At 45.3% G+C, this 20,078-nt stretch overlaps 1 protein-coding gene across 9 annotated transcripts in view; it reads right to left on the bottom strand.

Annotated features, from left to right (window-relative positions):
• The window catches only part of RNF157 (ring finger protein 157), a 72,027-nt gene that overhangs the window by 40,299 nt on the left and 11,650 nt on the right, over window positions 1-20,078 (bottom strand). For 5 of the 9 annotated variants that reach the window (XM_070559969.1, XM_070559970.1, XM_070559971.1 and 2 more), the window contains exon 2: window positions 14,906-15,024. In XM_070559969.1, coding sequence (XP_070416070.1) covers window positions 14,906-15,024 — 119 coding nt within the window. Of the gene's footprint in view, window positions 1-2,650; window positions 2,766-3,156; window positions 3,409-14,905; window positions 15,025-20,078 lie in introns of those variants that run through there. The other 4 variants (XM_070559973.1, XM_070559974.1, XM_070559975.1 and 1 more) reach the window with 3 other exon arrangements.

Genomic DNA, 20,078 nt, shown 5'->3' with positions numbered 1-20,078 from the left:
TGTGAGGAAGATTGGCCCTGAGCTAACATCTGTTGCCAATCTTCCTCTTTTTGCTTGAGGAAGATTGTTGCTGAGCTAACATCTGTGCCAATCTTCCTCTATTTTTTGTATGTGAGATGCCGCCACAGCATGGCTTGATGAGTGGTGTATAAGCCCGCCCCCAGGATCTGAACCTGCCAACTCCAGGCCACAGAAGCAAAGTGCACGAATTTAACCACTATGCCACTGGGCTGGCCCCACAGACCTCTTATTTTAAATTGTCTCTCTATAAATATCCTGGTTCCCTCTTCCACGATTGCATAGTACTAGACACAACTAGATTTCCTTCCAGGTTAGATGAACTTCTGGTATTAAAAGAAAACATAAATTACTGTAGCTGAAACAATATATGATTAATAGGAAAATTCTGTTAAGCTAAAAAGCTTGAGTTTCAAGAGAAGGTTCTTCTTCCATCTTGTCAGTCTAGGCTTGACCTCACACTGAGTTATTTTGTGTCTGGAAAAATACTGAAGTTTTACTGAATTCTGCAAGAATCACTCACGAGCTTCCTGCACAACTTCAGGCTAACACAAAGGAAAGCACAAAGAATGTATGAATGCAAAAAAGGGACAATTAAGAGCCCCCTGGCAAAGCCAGAGCGAGGGAAAGTGCAGATTACCTTCTAGCCCAACACATCACATTATTTTGAAAATATTTTAAAATTTTTACAGAAGGAAAATCCTTGTCTTGTAATTTTAAAGCCTAAATTATATTGCTTATTCATTCCTTTTCTACTCTATGTAATAAATTACTTATATATTATATCTTATATTTTATGTATATAAGTAAATCTGTATAAGGGGTTAGTTATCAAATTTTGAGATGTAGTTTGGAGAAATGTAGAAAATCAAAAGTTAAACAGTGCTTCCCCGCTCCCATCTGCCCAGATTCAAAAATCCGCAGCAATGAATGTAAAGACCTATCGTAGGCCTCCCAATCAACCTGACAGAATAAATACACCCATTTACCTCTGCTTCCTTCTGAATTCCCACTGAAACAACGGTAAAGGGACTGAAAAAGAAAAAAGTGTAAAGCCACAAGAACAAAGAAAATGGGAGAGGAAATGGTAACGAAAAGTTGGAAGCTGAAACACACACAGACAAGTGGAAACTGATTTAGGAGAACAGAAAAGGCTGACGTCTCAAACAGCAGAAACATTCACGCCCAGAGCCCCAGAAAGGCTTAGGAATTGGAGGCAGCAGGTCTTCCTAAAGCTGGGGTGCAGTGAGGCTGGAAAGAGGAGACTGGGAAAGTCTGCATGAAAAGCATTTAGACTCCGAGATCTTTTCCCAGACACCATGTGGCCAGGAGACCACCTGTCCCCTCTGTAACAGAAGATTGGATGTCTACCAGAGAGGAAGTCAGAGGACTGACCCAGGGACACCGGGCACAGCCCAGGGCGAGGGAGCCCTTCTGAAAACAGGGTGAAGCCAAGGCCTCCACACCGAGGCTTGGTGAGACCTCCCCAGCCTCTTACCCCCTCGCCTGCCAGGATGCTGGCAGTCAGACTTAGTACCCACTCCCCTGAGCCCCATCCCCAAGCTGGACACGAGTGGAGTCCTCACTGGAGAAACTAGATACGGTCACCTGATTTCTGACAAAGGTGCTGCTGAATGCAGTGGGGAAAAGGATGGAGGGTCTTTTCAATAGTCGGTGCTGGATCAATTTAAAAAAAGAAAAAGGAAAAAAAGAACCTCGGCCCCTACTGCACACCATACCTCAAATCAATTCCGGGTGGATGGCAATCCTAAACTCGAAAGGTAAAACAACACTATGAGAGGAAAACCAGAGCATCTTCATGATTTGGTACTGGAAAGATTTCTTAAAGAGGATACAAAAAGTGCTACCATATAAGAAGAAAATGGATACATTGGACTATATCAATATTTAGAACTTCTGTTCAACTAAAGATACCACTAAGGGAGTGAAAAGGCAAGCAGACACTGGGAGAAGATATTTGCTACACACTTATCTGAGAAAGGACTCATATTTCCTTAATATTTCCTTAATATTTCCTTACTAAGAAAGAAAGAGCAGATAAGCTAACAGAAAAGATTTGAACTGCCACCTCACAGAGGAGGAATCCAAACGGCCAATAAGTGTATGTAAAGAGGCTTGACCTCATGAGTCATCAGGAAAATGAAAACTAATTCTACGTACCCACCAGAACGGCTAAAATGAAAACGATGGAAAGTACTAGGTGCTGAGGCTCGAAGCCCTGCTGGTGGGAATAAATGGGGTATAATTGCTTAGAAAACTGTTTAGCAGTATCCACTATATCACTCTCTGTGCCCCAGCAATGCCACTCCTGGGGACATTCCTAACATGCACGCACATACTCGTGTGTACACATATAAACACATGTAGGAGAATGTTCACAGCAGCTCTATTCATAATAGCTAGAACGCCAAATGCCCACCATCAACCGGGGGGATGAATTGTGGTATACTCACAACTGGAATACTATACCACAATGAGAACGATCACAATGTGCAATGGCATAAATAAGTCTCACAAACATTCTGAGTCAAAGGAAGGGACATAAATGGCACGTGTTGCACTGTTCCACTTACATAAATCAAACCAGGAGAGAAGTCAGGACAGTGGTTACCTTGGGGTGGAGGCAGTGATTGGAAGTGGGTACCAGGGGAGCTTCGGGGCTGGCCATGTGCTATTTCTTGATCTGGATGCTGGTCACAGAGCTGTGTTCACTTTGTGAAAAACAACTGTACATGTATGATTTGTCGCCTTTCAGTATACCTGTCGTACTTCGATAAAGATCATTTTTAAAAAGGACAAGCCAGCCTTATGTAAAAGGATCTAGAATGATCCCCAGGATACACTATTCAGCTAAAAAGCAAGGGCAGAAGAGTGTACAGGATGTGCAGTGGTGTGCTGGTGCCCCACCTCCGCCCCCTCACAGGTCTGGGTTCCCATCCCCCAGCTGCTGAGAAGGTTGGCCACAAACAGCCTGTGGTGGTTCCCTCACCAAGAAGTGGGAACTGGAGCCACCTGGCCCAAAAAAGTCCCCCTGATCTCTCCTTCATCATACCTCCCCAGGGCAGCCAACAGCCAGTGAGTCACTGACAGCGGGGTACAAAAGGCCAGCCTCCTTACCTCCAGTCGGGGCCAGTCTGCGTACAAGTTGTACTCCAAAGCTTTCCCGAGGGACCAGGCTGAAGCAAGTCTCCACCAAGACCACATTGTTGCTTAGTGTTGCTTCCCTGCCCCATCTGGCTTCTGTTATCCAGCTTCTCCAGAAAGCATTCCTTCAATAAACAGCTTTCACAAAGATCTCCATCTCAGGCTTGCTTCCAGAGAGCCTGACCTAAACCAGTTGGTCCTAGAAGTTGCCTAAGGAAGTGGACTCTGCAGGAGGAATTTTGGGGGTGGGTCATCCATCAGCCAGCTGGCAATGAGGACCCACCCCTGAGGTGATGGTCCCTGGCATGCTGTAGTAGTGTGACATGTGGCAAGGGATGCACTGGCTGGTTTACTGTCTCTGGTACAGGAGGTACAGGAGAAAGGGTTATAATAAGGACTGCGGAACTGGGTAGTTGTTATTTAAGAGCCATGCATTCATTGAAAAGGGAAAAGACAGTCTCAGCTACAGTGATCAACGATGCAAAGCCAAGTGTGACAGCCAGCCTCCTTTGGCAACACTTAAAGACACTCATCTCCTGCAGGCATGGGACCTAATTGTAAGGAATGGCAGAACGAAAAATAAGGCTGAACTCTCAGCCCGGCAAGTCTGCTAAGCCGCAGTCAACGCCCTGATGGGGAAGGAGTGAACTCTAAGGCTTGAGATGGGGGTGTCTGTGTATGTTTACCTGAGAACCACGAGCCCCAGATTCCCTGGGCCTGCAAAGCGGCCAGCTCCCTCTCCCTGGAGGATAGAGGCATCCCCTTGTTGAAGGCTGCACTGCGGTCTCAGACAAGACAAGCACCTTGTCAAACAATGCTTGCCCTACAAAGGACCTGCCCCCATCTTCCCTCCTGGCCACCAGATCAAAATCGGGGTCAAATCTCAGGCCCTGCTGGGCCTGCTAAGAGAGGAGCAGGTTATTATGCCAAAGATGCTTTAAGGCCAACCTGACCATGCACTGGCAGGAACGGGAAGCATGTGTGGGAGTGGATCCTGAGGGTGCTGGATCAAGGGGTGTGGAATATAAAGCTGGATGAGGGAGAGCCTGTTAACATGAGGACATCCTCTCATGACACAGAATTAGCACCTTGGCAAGGACCTGGGGCTCATATGTACTCGTGGGCAGGGGCTCCTGGGAGCTTGGAAAAGCAGTGGACTGCTGATTCCAGAGCTGGCACAGCAGTCTTTAGAAGAGAAGATCAAAAGGCTTAGAGGAGTAGGCATGCCAGAATGGGCCTGCCACATAAAACGGGAAGACCCATTAGCTGCCACATCCTTTGGGAGGGCCGGGAAGACACAGTGATTACCAAAGCCGGGATTCTGCCTCTGTATCAGGGGCCTCCTCTTCATTCCTACTGCTACCTGAGATCACCTGCCATCAATTCTCACGTGGACAACTGGTTCTGCTTATCTGTTCTCACAACCCAACAATCACCTTCTGCCGTCTGAGTGATCTTTCAAAATGTGTACTATAGGGGCTGGCCCCGTGGCCGGTGGTTAAGTTTGGCACACTCCACTTCGGCAGCCTTGGTTCAGTTCCCCTGCGTGGACCTACACCACTCAGCAGCGACCATGCTGTGGCAGCATTCCACGTACAAAACATAGGAAGATTGGTACAGATGCTAGCTCAGGGCAAAAAAAATTTAAAAAAAAAATGTGTACTACAGGACTCTCAGTTGCAAACCCATTAGTTCCCCATGCCGACAGGATAGAAGTCCAAACCTGGCAGGAAGGCACCACAGCCCCGTGGTCTAGGCCTGGCTCCACAGCCTTATCTCTTGCTGCATCTCCCCCGACCCTCTGGATGGACCCTACACTTTAGTTGCGCTGAGCCATCTGCGACACACAGACTTCACCTTGGTTAGATGCCTCTGTGCCTGTGCTCATCAGCCCCTCCTCCAACATGTTCATGCTTCCTGGCTATAGGATAAGTTCCTGGCGGCAAGGATTGCATTTTATCTGTCTTTGTATCTCTAGTGTTTAACATGAGGCTGGAATATTGCAAGTGTTCAATAACATGTTAAGTGAAAGTATGATTGAATGAGTCCATCAATCAATGATGTGTGTAATGGGGGGGGGGGGGGGGGGCGGAGATCAATAGTGGGCATGGCCTGAAGATTATTAAAGAAAACTACCTTCTCAACTAGTACGGAAACCAAATTAAGAACAGAGAAGAAGCTATCTCCTCCTCCTGCTTCTCTACTTTCTTCTCCCAGTACGTAGTTTTATAACCCAAATTGATTCGGAAATTCTTACATAAAGAAGCTAACCTGCTGGGTCAATAGCTACTAAAAACTGTTCCTGTTCCTCATTCATTTCCAGCAGTTTCTTCTCCAGAGAATTTTTTTTCCCTTCTCTCATAATTTCAGGTTACATTGCAACCTCTTTCTATAGCTTTAATCCATAAAACTCTACCCTGAAATCTACACACCAGACAGATAAAACCATGATCCCCATCTCACATCTCAAAGCGATGCAGCAGATCCAACACACAATGTCCTACTTCACTAACTTCAGCCAACGCAGCATCTTTAGCTAAAGAAAGGAGCAAACTCAGTTGATGCTTTTTGCGTTAAAAAAACAAAAACAAAAAACAGGGCCCGGCCCCATGGCTGAGTGGTTAAGTTCACGTGCTCTGCTTTGGCAGCCCAGGGTTTTGCTGGTTCGGATCCTGGGCACGGACCTGGCACCACTCATCAGGCCACGCTGAGGCAGCGTCTCATATAGCACAACCAGAAGGACCTGCAACTAGAATATATAACTATGTACTGGGGGGCTTTGGGGAGAACAAAAAAAAATTGGCAACAGATGTTAGCTCAGGCACCAATCTTAAAAAAAAAAAAATCTAGGCAGTAGTTTCAAACTATCTTCTCTAAGATACTTATTAGCTACAAAGGGAAAGGTGGTAACTCTGCCACAGGGAAACCCATGCGGAAGGATATCTCGATAAAGCTGTCATTCAACAAAGTAATAGAGATGCGCTCGGTGGGCACAGGGAGGACGTCTTAGGTGCTGGCAGTCTTCCGTTTCTTGACCTGGGTGGTGGTTACTAGGGTGTTTGTTCAGTTTCTTTAAACTGTAGATATATGGTTTATACACTAATATATAAATATTTCACAATTCACAAGAAAAAAGTGAAAAGAAAAAACAGTAGAAAGTAAATTAAAAACAGTTGTTTCTTGTTTGTAATAAAGATAGTTTAAAAAAAATGGTGGTGGGAACAGCTATATCAACTCATCTGACTTCTGGAGCACCCTTCTCGGACCAGAACCTCAGCGTGAAGCTGTGCTCCGAGATGGCTCACTGGCCTCCGTCCACTGCCACCTGCTCACACCAGTGGGACCCCTGTCATCTGATGATCCATCTGCTACAGAAACCCAACTCCATCAAACAGAGATCTCAAGGCAGAAAGCTTCCAGAACAGAAGCCACATAAAAATCCCCTTTACAGGGCCAAGTAGCAAATGCTTGGACCCAACTAGCTTCTAAAGCTGTCTTTTTTATGCTATAACTTACTTTCTAAAGATGTAGTTAACTTTACACATACTGTTGTCTCTTATTTTATGCTCTTATCTACCTAAAAAACCCCAGCTTTTTCATGTTATCTCTGGAATCAAGAGAGAACTGAAACTAACTCCTGCATAAAATCTACGATATGGTTATATTCTCTCAGTATTTGAAAATATGGCTATGATGTTATCTGCACACTATAAAATAGTCTTTGTTTACATAATCTGCATCTATTCACACTAAGTGGCAGGAAGCAAATTTCCCTAGATAAGAAAGGCATTTGAAATAATTTCTTCATCTTTATTAAGGATGAAAAATAACATAAATACAGTAAGTTTTTTTGGCAAGAACATAAAAACAAGTTAAATTTCAAAATTGAAGACCTACAATAATTTCATTTACATAATTTTCTAAAACTGAATAACCGTTTCTTCCCTAGCCCGATACTGGTGTGCACATATGCCCTAGAAACTGAAGGTAACACTCACGTTCATAGCAGCATTATTCACAACAGCCAAGACGTGGAAACAACCCAGGTGACCATGAATGGATGAATGGCTAAACAAAATGTGGTCTAGCCACACAATGGGATATTATTGAGCCTTAAAAAGGAAGTAAATTCTGACACATGCTACAATATGGATGAACCTTGAGGACATTATGCTAAATGAAATAAGCCAGTCACCAAAAGACACATACTGTAAGATTCCACTTATATGAGGTCCCTAGGGTAGTCAAATTCATACAGACAGAAAGTTGAAAGGGGAGTTGCCAGGGGCTGTGGGAGGGGGTTGGGAGTGAGTGTTCAATGAAACAGAGTTTCAGTTTTACAAGATGAAAAGGGTTCCGGAGACTGGGTGTAAAACAGTGTGAATGTACTTAACACTCCTGAACGGTACACTTAAAATGGCTAAGATGTACATTTTATGTTACGTATATTTCACCGCAAATTTTTTAAAAAACTGAAAGTAAGATAAAAGGTTGAGAAGATCTCTTACTGAACTGAGCAGGTGGTCCCTTCCGGGCAGAGCCGAGAAGCTGGGAAGCACGGGTTATAAGAATGCTATTTAAAAAATCCTTAAGTAAAACTGTCTGTAAAGCCCTAAACCATTTAAAAAGTATGACTATTCATTCCCAGTTTAGCTCTGATGGTCTGGGTTCCCTTTACTCCCAGGTTGTCCCAGAGCAGGCCATGTCCACACGGCATCTACTGGCTCTAACGGTGGATCATTGCACCGGGACACTGAGAGGCGAAGCTCCCGGCTCCATTCCTTATCGTGCTTATTCTCATCTTTTTGGCATTCTCCACAAGCCCTCAACCTCTCTTTAGCACATATCCCAACCCCACCCAGCAGACCACAGCCTTCCTTCAGTTCACTAAAAAAAGTCAAAGCCATTATTTCATGAACTTCCTTAATTTTCCCACTTCTATATATTTTCCTAGGCCTGTTCCCTTCCTCTGCTCATCACTGGTCCCTTCTCCACTTTTTACGAAAATTAAAATGCTTTTAATTTACAAATGAAAACATGTTCACTGGGGAAAATTTAAACAACACAGAAGACAGTGAAGTAAGAAGGAATCACCCCCTCACTGATGGACCACGAGTTACCACGGGCACAGGCGAAAAGGCATTGTTCGCTCATGTCTTTTTATGCACAAATACATAATGTACACATACATATATATTGCTATACACTGTTATTTTATCAGAAATGAAATCAGACTCTACATTATATAGAGCAACTTGCTCTTTTTCAGTAAAGGATGTGGTCATGGACATATTTTCATCTCAGTGGATACAGATCTACTTTATTTTTGGCTGAATATCAGTTCATGGTATAGATACGCTGGAATTTCTTTCACAGTTCTCGCCTGATGTGTGGAAAACCCACACATCTGCTGTCCAAAGTGAGTTAGGGTTGCAGTAGAATATCGAGGGCAGAGGAGACACACAGGAGCATGTTGTGCCTTTACAGAGAGACTTGGAGAAGTGAAATAGCTGGGCCACAGCTAAAAATTTACTAAATATTGCCAAACGGAATGCCAAAAAACAGTTGCAGTATAATTATAAAGGAAGAAGATAGCATGCAAAAGGCAAAAAACCCAATCAAACACACACACACACACACACACACACACAAAGAGGCCTGTTCACACCACGGACTTCAGGACTGTGCTGTGGACTCATGTGCGTCTCCCCTCAAATCCACATGTTGAGGCCCTAACCCCCAGTGTGACTATATTTGGAGACAGGGCGTTGGAGAGGTAATTATGGTTAGATGAGGTTACAACGGTGGGCCCCACTAGATGGGATTAGTGGCTTTATAAGAAAAGAAAGAGACAGAGAGATTACTCTCTTTCTGCCATGTGAGGACACAGCAAGAAGGCAGCTGTCTGTAAGCCAGGAAGAGCCCTCACCAGGAACCGAATCTGCCGGCACCTGGATCTTGGACTTCCAGCCTCCAGAACTCTGAGAAGTACATTTCTGTCTCTATCAGTCTCTGGCATTTTGTTATAGCAGGCTGGGCAGCCTAAAACAGGCTCTGAGGCAATCGATACCACGATACTTGTACTGTGACCAACCTGTCTGGTGACATCAGGGCCAAGGCACAAACAAATCTGCAGACAGAACACGTGGAGTGCAGCCCTTTTAAGTGGCAGCTGTCCCATGGAGGCTGCTCCTCAGCATCCTCTGCCTTAACCTCTCCCTTTCCCTCAACTCGGCTTGCCCGCAATTCTTGAATCTGCACCAACTTTATGCTTTAATGCCACTGTCCTATTTCAGGCACTTTGCATCTTCTTTCGTAACTAAAATAAACCACCACCTCACTGGTCTCCTTAGCTCCTGTCTTTCTGATTCACTCTCTACACTGTGAGATGATTACCTTTCCAAAAGGCAAAACACATCATAATAGTTGTCATTGTTTGAATCCTTAAAATATTCCTGCAAGACAGGTACTTTTATACAGAGGCTCAGTGGTGGCCAACACCAGAAAGCCGGTCAGTGGCAGAGCCATGCACGACTATGACCTTTTCTATTGCCATAGAAAGAAAAGTAGAAACTTCTCAGTACGATATTCACAGCCCGTCAGACTTGAGCCCAGCTGTCTTTCCAACTTCACCTTCCACCAGCATCGCCCGAGATCGAGTCCTTACCGTCTACTCACCACCCTGGAAACCCAGGGTGCTCTTTTTCATCTTTGTGCTGCCTCGAATTGCTCGTTAACTCTGTTAATGACCCTCCTAATCACCACCTGGGAAATCCTGCCCATCCCTCCAGGTGCCGGTGCCCTGGGGTGGGCCTCCCCACTCCTCCGCGCTGTCCGAGCGCTCGGCCCTGTGGCTCTCCTAGGAGTCACACAGGTCATCACAGCCGGGGCAATCCGCCCACCTGGCCACACTGCGCGCTCCTCGGGGCAGGGCCAAGCCTTTTTCCTCTCTGCATTCCCAGTTGCCTGCACAGTGTACGACTCATAAATATTTCTCGAATGAATGAACGGCACCGTGAAAAGCTCTACAGGTGCAAACCTCTACTCCACAAGCGGATCTACCGTCAAGTGCCTTTAAACAACGTGCTCTCGCCTCACACGCCGTGAGGGAAAGGTTCAGGTCACAGAAACTGGATTTAAGGGCAACTTCCAGGGATCTCTCTATCAGAGGAAGAAGAAAAGCCCACGTGTGGGCACCCTGGCTCTGAAGGCCAGCTGTGCAGCCCTGGGTGGAGGGAGCAGGGGGAGGAAGAACCGTGACAACGAGGCCCAGCGACAGGACACACAAGGTGATGTGGAGGATTAGGGGCTTGACTAAAACTCAACTACTTTCCTCTAAGATGAGAGGAGAGATCCGACCTCAAGTAGAGTCAAGGCACCACGTGATGCTCTGACAATCCTAAGTTCACTAACCCTCTAAATAACTTAGAGTCTTAGCAGTAATTTACCTCCACAAAACAAGATCCAACTCAGTTAAGGAGCAGAAGATCAGCGCCAGGTCTTCCGGCCCCAGGAGGGCGAGCGATGGTCTTTCTTTAACAGTCTCCAGCCGTGATGTACAGACAACCGTGTCAGCTGCTCCATGCAGGGACCAGAGCAGAGAGACCTGCAGAAGCCCTGGTCATGACTCAAGACAGTTCCCCCAAAACCAGTGAATGGTCTCTCACACGCAACTGTCAGTAGCTGCAGAAGAAACCAACCTGAAAGGTCAGCAAGTGAAGCGATGTTCACTGTGTGCTTCTGTTCATCCAGCAATCCCAGCCATTTTTAAGCACTACATTCGCGTAAAGTCGGAACATTCCCCACTTTACCAATGGGTAACTTGAGAGCCTGCGCGATAGGCTTGCCAAGGCTGTGAAGAGTCTAATGGTAAGATGTAAATAAAACTTGAAATCTTGTTTCCAGCCTCTCTTCAACCACCTTTCTACACATACACACACTCTAGTTCTTTTAATCTGACCCTTAAGACTTGATAATGAATTTGACTTTGCCAAATTATCCTAAGTGGTAGACAAGCAGTGCTCCAACAAAAACCACGGGCTGCATGACAGCTCCGTTGAATGACACTCTTCTGAGTCTGATCATTCAGAAAGGACAGGAAACACCACAAGTCTCAGAAGCCAAGAAGCCTATGGCATATTTTTTAAAGATTTTAATTTTTTTCCTTTTTCTCCCCAAAGCCCCCCAGTACATAGTTGTATATTCTTCGTTGTGGGTCCTTCTAGTTGTGGCATGTGGGACACTGCCTCAGCGTGGCTTGATGAGCAGTGCCACGTCCACGCCCAGGATTCGAACCAACGAAACACTGGGCCGCCTGCAGCAGAGCGCGCGAAGTTAACCACTCAGCCACGGGGCCAGCCCCGGCACATTTTAATCTAACAATTGATTTCAACATATTTCATCCCCATCTTCATTCTCTCTGGAATCTCGCCTCGAGCTGCCAGATGCCTTTAAAAGGCTGCTCTCTTCCCTCCGCAACCTGATGCTCATTTACCGACACCGGAGACGTGTTACTAGAGAGAAGTCAGTTCTTCAGAACTAAAGCTACAAGTCAATCTTCAGTCGCTGGGCCTCCCCCTGGACAAGCGTGATGTGCAGTGAGGGCAAAACCCAGACGTCAGCTCAGCGGATGGAATTACACACCAAACACAAATTCTCTCCAGCGAGCCTCCAAGAGAACATGTCATTGCCACTCAGTCTACTTTTAGGTATCTCTCCATATCTCACAAACTGCACTTGACGATCTACTTGAGCAGACTACAGACAGGATGTGGGCAGAGTTCAGAGCACCTCTGACCTGACCTGACTAGCAGAAATGGCAGAGGCCCTTGGCTCTGGAGCTGGCCTGCTGGGTTCAAATCCCGATTCAGTCACTTACAGGCTTTGTAACCTTTGTTTAAATTCTTTGAGCCTCCTGTTCTTCATCTGTCAAATGAGGATCTTCCTCTTTACGGTGTGAGGACAAAACAAGATAACATATATGAAGAGTTTAAAACAACTAGACCTGGCAAACAGTAAGTGCTCAATAAATGTTAGCTATTATTACTATTCAATAATATGTGGGAAAAGAAAAGGGAAATGTGCTAGGTTTATCCTGTAGGTATACAGGAAATATAGTACTGTACACGACCCGCAGTTGGTTGAATCCGCAGATGCAGAACTCGCGGATATGGAGGGCCAACTAAGGGATTTCAGCATCTGTGGACTTTAGTACGGGCAGGGGTCCTGCACCCAATCCTCGCAGATACCGAGGGAGACTGTCCTATATTTCTATCTACCTATCTGAAGTTACCCTAATTTGCTTTCTTAACATGAAATTATGATTTCTTTTGAAAGCATTTGCTCTGTACAACATTAAGCATATTAATGATTACTACACAAAAACAACAAAAAGGCCAATGTTGATCCTCCTTTGGGAAAAAGCCTCAAACCTGAGGTCAAGCCTGCTCCGCTGCATTTCAGGAAGAACTCAGTCATTCACAGGCTCACAGAGGAGTGTCAACGAGGTGATTAAACTTTCAGAAAGTCGGTCCACCAGCACAAACCTCAAAATGAATCTAGAGAAGCATTTATTTGTTTTAAAATCATCTCCATGGCCTGAAAAGGGCAAAAATTAAATTTATACATATATAAACTATTCTGACCCCAGAGGAAAGAAAAAGGAAAGGAAGAAACTGATGCAAACAGCAAATCCATGTAAGAAAAATGGGCCATTTTCCAGGTGTGCGCTGACTCCCGGTGAGTGAGGAGAAATTCTTATCTAGTTCTATCAGAAAAAAAGATCTTCCTACTCTCATTGCTAAGGTAGCGGTAGCGAAATCAAAGAGTGGCCATTTGACAAGCGCCAGCCGGCATCACTGAATCTGAAGCAGATGGGACTTGGCATCTTGAAACACACTTCAGGGCTAAGATTGGGACGGGTCACTCCAGAGAGAAAGGAAGAACACCAGAAAAACTACCACCAAGAAGCGTTTTTTAATTAAAGCTCAAGATGGAAGACCATCACCAGCTTAATCTTCCAAAAAAAACCACAACAATTTTTCCAGGTCACTTGACCTAAAATCTTTGATATTCCCCGCAGCCCACAGGAGAGAGTCAAAAACCTCTTGAGGGAGCAGACCCCCAGCTACCTTTCCAATCCTGCTTCGCCATCAGGAAATGGCCACTCCCGCCAGCCTGGCTTCCTTATTTGCTCCAGGGAGGAACCAATAGTGCCCATGTCAGCTCTGTGTCCCCAGCGCCTATCACAGTCCCTGGCACATGGTGGTGGCTCAGGAAATGTCTGCTGACTCAACAACTCCAGGAATGCCTGAGGCCTGCACTCTGTGCCTCGCCCCGAAAGCCGGGGTGAAAGGCAGCCACTCTCCAACCGAGCTCAATTCCCCCCACCTCTTCCCGACACCAGCGCCAGGCAATCGGTCCTCGCCATGCTCCTCCCCCTGCTCCCGATTCCTACAGAATCCAATCAGTTTAGACTTTTCTTGCTATTTAAACATCTCCTGTTCTTGTCTTTTGGCTGTCCCACTAAACTGGGAGTTTCTGGACGAAGGCAGGGTTCTGAAGCAACCAGAAGCAGCGGGACGGTGGTTGATCTGTGACCAGGCAGACCTAGTTAGGTGACTTTGGGAAAACTTTATGTGAAGCACTTAAAACAGTGTCGGGAGCACAGCGTGCAAGTCACAAATGCTGGCCATTATCATTATCTACCTTTTGGAACCCCAGCTCTCTCACGGATAAAATGGGATTGATAATAAAGCCTCTGTTGGGTGGGTCTTTCTGAAGATTAGGAAAAATCTCTCAAAAGTTTCTAGGACCTTCCTTTGCACACAGTAGCCACTTTGTAGCTATACGGCAGCTATTATTACAAAGCCTCAAGCTGGGTGCAGAGAAAATGCCCCATAAAAAGCTTATGAAATGAGTTGAATGAACCGAGAGAGACATAATCTAATATCAACTCAGATATCAAGGGAAACTTCTTCAGTCATTCATTCGATTCTCTTTGTTTTTCTTTTTGAGGAAGATTAGCCCTGAGCTAACTACTGCCAATCCTCCTCTTTTTTTGCTGAGGAAGGCTGGCCCTGAGCTAACATCCATGCCCATCTTCCTCTACTTTATACGTGGGATGCCTATCACAGCATGGCTTTTGTCAAGCGGTACCATGTCCGCACCCGGGATCTGAACCGGTGAACCCGGGGCTCCTGAGAAGTGAAACGTGCGAACTTAACCACTGCGCCACCAGGCCAGCCCCTCAATGAGTCTTTATTAAGGGCTTATCATTAAGTACCAGGCTTTGTTCTGGGCGTTGGGATGATAAAAACAGTCCTTGTCCTATGAAATTGACATTCTAAAGGGGAAGGCAGATAATAAACAGGGCGAGACAGAGAAATAAAAGCTTGTATGGTACTAGGCGCTAGGAAGAAGGACCAAAAGCAAAGCTATCGGGGCTGTGAAAGTGCTGTCCACAGCGGCAGCATTCAGGCAGATCTCAGCCCCTGGAGAGCTGGCAGTGCGAGCTGCCCTCACCCCCAGGCAGACTCTAGCCTTTCCACAGCCTCTAGTGCCAGGAGACCCAGCTCCCCCAGAGAGGCTGCGGGCTGGCTCCCAGGGCCCTCTCAACTCAGACCACCCTACGAACACTGCTCAACCAGCAGCTACAAACTTGTTTTTATAAAACTGAATTGGCCACTCAGCCCATGTGGAAGTAAACGGATGACAACCATACCACCACTGGTCTGTTCCCCAGGAAGTTCAGATCGCTGTTTTCTCCGAACAAGTAACCTTCGGGGTGAGTGGAGTCAAACTTCTCTCCTCCCATGATGAAGTGGCTGGCAAAGTAGCTTCCTAGAGAGAAACCAAACAGAAGCCAGTCAAACTAAACCAATCCAAAAAGCCAATTCGAAAAAACGTTAACCCTTCAAACAAATAGTTAGAGCAATTCTGAACCCTCGGAGAGCTTTCTTCTCTTGATTTGGGACAATGACACAAAATAGGCAAAATGATAGCAGTGAGAACCCAAGACACCAAACATAAAATAGATCATTGTTTTCCTTTTAACGTTCTTAGTTGAATCCTTATCATGATCTGTCTCTAACACCATCAGCAAGAAGACCAGAAGGCCCCACAATGCACATTAGTGAACAATATATACGTATTTTTGTCCTGATTTTTTCCCTTAACTTGAAGTGGTTATTCTCTTTCCTCCATGTACTCAGGATTCTCAACCACAGGTGTCAGCACATATACACACACATACAATTCTTTGCCTAAATTTTCCTAAGCCAGCTCATACCTACACACAGAAGTCCCACCACCACGTACAGACCTCCACAGCCCTCCACACTCAAGGCTCTTCATTTCTCGTATTTGGTTCAAAATGATTATTTAATAGGAAAATATGAATTTAGATAATACAGCTGCCCCTGACTTTACCTACCAGTTACCATACAGATTGTGGAGTTTAACTGGACAACAGCTTAGCTTTATGAAAGAAAGAGACACGTGCGCGCGCACACACACACGCTTGGTCTCAAATTCACTAACAATGCCAATGGCCAATGTTGTGGGGACACCCTTCATGCAGGCCCTCTTTGCTCCCCTGGATCAGCCAGGAGGCAGGGATATTTTCAACCCACAATAACTGGATGCAATCAGCATTCAGGGGTCAGAATCCCCATCTGCTTTATCCCGACAGACCGGGACCTGTGCCAGGATGTGATGGCACGAGGTCACCAAAGGAGGCTTAGGTAACACTGCAGAGTCCATCTGGGCATACTTCCCAACTTCGACGATTAAATGAATGCCTCTTAACCCAAATTTCTATACTCTAATTCTCCCATAAAGGCAAGCTGTCCAAAGTGAGGGCTCATACCATCGTACGCCTTATCAATGCTCTCATGGACCCCAATTCTTGGATTAATACAAAGAACTTATGAAATGGCAAAGGCTTCGTTATGTGTTATACAGCTAGGAGATAGACAGACTCCCTAAGTCGGTTTCCATTTTTGTTGAACGTTTACAGCAAACTTAGAAAAATGAGATTCAGCACTTTCAGCCTGTGAAGAAGCCATAGGAAGGACGACAGAAGAAAATCCTAACAGAAAAACTGAACCCAACGTTCATTTTTGGAGTTTCTACACATGGTGCTTTAGTCCAGAAACACTTATTAAACAAAACAGTGTGGATAAAATTCTTCCCCAAAAGGTGAGGCAATTCTCTAACTAAACACCAAACAGGTGAACGTTATTTGATAGAGTAACAGCCACCAAAGTCAAAGCAATCATGGAGGAGCTCTTGCAAGTGCCCCATCAAAACTTAAAAACGCAAAGAGCAGCCACCTGCAGCAACACGCCGGCGCAGCTCATCACTCAGGAAGGCTTAATTATCAACCATTTATGTCTAGTACTTGCTAGCCCCATTTTCCAAGTGCATAATTTATAGAGAGGGAAGGTGCCCGGTTGCCTTAAGCAGAAGCAGCCTCGCAGATGATTTGTCACGTACTGTTGAACCTTAGTAAAATATATTTCCCACACATTAGAAATGATCTATTTGGGGCCAGCTCCGTGGCCAAGTGGTTAAGTTTGCGCGCTCTGCTGCGGCGGCCCAGGGTTCGGATCCTGGGCGCGGACACGGCACCGCTCGTCAGGCCACGTTGAGGCGGCATCCCACATCCCACAGCTAGAAGGACATGCAACTAAGATATACAACTGTGTACAGGTGGGGTTTGGGGAGATAAAGCAGAAAAGAAAAAAAAAAGATTGGCAACAGTTGTTAGCCCAGGTGCCAATCCTTAAAGAAAAAAAAAGAAATGATCTATTTGTCATACGTTAAGTGAAACTAGAAAAGTTAAAGATTTTACACTGATGGATGGCTTGCCCAAATCATGAATAAAGAATGGAGAGAAGCCGATTTGGTGTCTAGAGTTGTACAGGGTGAGTTCAGTCTGGGACACAGCGAGCTTCCAGGACCTGTGAGCAGTTGGGTAGGGGTGTGGGGACAGTGAAATCCCTGGCTAATCAGCTTATGAGTGGTACTGATTGATCCTGACAAGAGAAGAATACCAGTGACTTGGGGGCTAAAGGGTTAAAGGTGACAGAGTTCTATTGGAAATACCCTTTCTTTGCTGTAATAATAAAAGAAGAGAAATTATCAAGAAGGTAGCCTAGAGCTAATTGTAGTTTGCCTTGCATTAAAAATATAGAGCACTGGGGCTGGCCCCGTGGCCGAGTGGTTGGGTTCGCGCGCTCCGCTGCAGGCAGGCCAGTGTTTCGTCGGTTCGAATCCTGGGCGCGGACATGGCACTGCTCATCAGACCACGCTGGGGCAGCGTCCCACATGCCACAACTAGAAGAACCCACAGCGAGGAATACACAGCTATGTGCCGGGGGGCTTTGGGGAGAAAAAGGAAAAAATAAAATCTTAAAAAAAAATATATATATATAGAGCACAAATATACCTCTTCTTTCCTTCTTTCTCTCTCTCTCTTCCTCATAGAAGCAAAGCAAAGGCTTTGACATAAAGCAGAGCTCGAGCTGGCCCTGTGGCATAGTGGTTAGGTTCAGCACACTCTGCTTCCTTGGCCTTGGTTTGCGGGTTCCAACCCCGGGTGCAGACGTACACCACTTGTCAGCCATGCTGTGGCGTGACCCACATATAAAGTGGAGGAAGACTGGCACAGATGTTAGCTCAGGGCTAATCTTCCTGACCAAAAAAAAAAAAAAAAAAAAAAAAGGCAGAGGCGAATTTGATCCTGATGCTGCCTTCCACCAACTGGGTGACCTAGGTCAAATTATTTAACTTTTTTGAGCTTTGGTTTCTTGCTTTGTGAAATGGAGATAATAATACCTCTTTCAAAGGATTGTTGTTGGGATCAAATAAGGTAACTTGTATGCAGCTGGCTAAGCCCAGTGAGCAATTAATACATGTTGGCTTCTCCTTTCCCCTACTCGACTCCTAAATCTTTGTCTCTGATCTTTCTTTGGAGTTGCAGCCAAATCTTTAACCACTTGCTATATCTTTTCATCTGAATATCCCATCTTTGCCTCAAACTTAGCGAATAACCTTTTCTTCTGGACGAAGGTAGACTAAAGAGCATTTTCTCTTAAGAGCTGGCACCAGAACTCTTCTTAGCAAAGGAGACAAAGGAGCAAAGCAAAGCAAACCATCTTCTTTTTGGGACATACTTTAATGAGCTAGTTAGAATGGAGAGCAACACACCAAGGGTTTGGGTACTTCTGTTGCTTGTTGATGGAACTCAAACCGGTTTGTAATTTGTTTTCCTTCTGAGAGGGAAGAGGAAAGAGTCAAAAAAAGGAGAGGAAAGAGACATTAGGACGGCAAGGCTGGGTTTGGTGAGCTCAAGAGCCAGTAAAGCTCCTGAGCTGAAGTTCCGTTTAGGGTGACAACGCTTCTTATTCCTGCTTGTATTTCTGCAGTGTAAACCCCAACTTCCTCGCCCTCCACAAATCTGTAGTAGAATCTATACTTTGATTACTTTACGTGGATGGAATTTTCTGGAGAAATTGAAGAATGGACTGATGGCACATTTGTTGTGGGGCAAAGGCAGCAAGCTGGAACTCTCGAGCTGACATGGTCAGAACATTTGTCACTTGGGAATTCACAGAAATCTTGGAGGGGGCAGTAGAAGGCCACGCTCTACGATTTGGGGGAAGAGGTAGGTTTCTGTCTAATTTGCCTAGATCTTAAGGAGCAGTAAAGCCCAGGCTGACATTTGGGACTCACTTTGAAAGCACTTTCTGCTTCAGATTTCCAATCTCTGTCAATGGCACCTCACTTCTCTGGTCACCCAGGCTAAAAATGTCACAGTAATAAAAGCCACAAAAATGCAGGATATGTGCTTTGTGCAAAGCATCCTTGTCAAGACCTCAGCCCTTCCCAAGTTTGATTACGGTGGGTTATCAGCTAACAGTCTCCTAGCAAACCTCTGTGCTTCCAGTCTTTTCTCTCTACAACCTAGACCTCTAAGAGAGAAATCTTTCTTAAAATACCACTTGGTTCCTCTCAATTTTGGCTTCCACCCATCTGCCAAATTTTACTTCTCATTCCCTTTCTATGAGAATTCTCTGCCTCAACCAATTAATCTATTCATTATTTTCTAGATCCATCAAGAACATTGGCAACCTTCAGGCCATTACTAATACTACTCTCCACACTGGACCATTTAAGAGTTCTACCCCACCTTCGGAGTCTACCTTCAAAGCCATTTGCCCCCAAGAACTCCCCCTTGGTGATCAAGCTCTTCTCTTTATTTTATTCAGGCAGCATAAACCCCTCTATACCGTCACTTTTTTAAACGGCTTTATTGAGGTATAATATACACAGCATAAAATTCATCCATTGTACAATACCGTGACTTTGGCAACGGTCACCACAATCCAGTTGGAAACATTCGCACCACCCCAAAATGTTCCCTCATGTCCGTTTGCAACTGATTCCTACTGCCATCCCCCAGCCCTAGGCGAACACTGTCCTGCTTTCTATCTCTGTCAATTTGTCTTCTCCAACCATTTCACATAAACGAACTCATACAATAGATAGTTTTGCATCTGGCTCCTTTCACTGTGCACAGTGTTGCTGAGGTTAACCCATGTTGTGTAGCATTTATCAGTAGTTCGTTCCTTTAAACCACTGAACAGTATCTCATCGTAGGAATATACCTCATTTTGCTAATCCATTCACCAGTTGATGGACATCTGGATCATTTCCAGTTTTTTGGCTATTATGAGCAATGTTGCTGTGAACATTTGCATACATTTCTTTGTGTGTATGCATGTATGTCTTCATTCCCTTTGGATAGAGTCACAGGAGTAGAATTGCTAGATCATAAGGAAAATTTATGTTTAACTTTTTAAGATACTCCTACGCTCTCTTCCAAAGTG

The sequence above is a fragment of the Equus przewalskii genome, chromosome 10 (assembly GCF_037783145.1).
Source record: "Equus przewalskii isolate Varuska chromosome 10, EquPr2, whole genome shotgun sequence".
Classification (NCBI taxonomy): domain Eukaryota; kingdom Metazoa; phylum Chordata; class Mammalia; order Perissodactyla; family Equidae; genus Equus; species Equus przewalskii.
The sequence above is the reverse complement of the archived record's forward strand: the minus strand, read 5'-3'. Positions and strand labels throughout refer to the sequence as shown.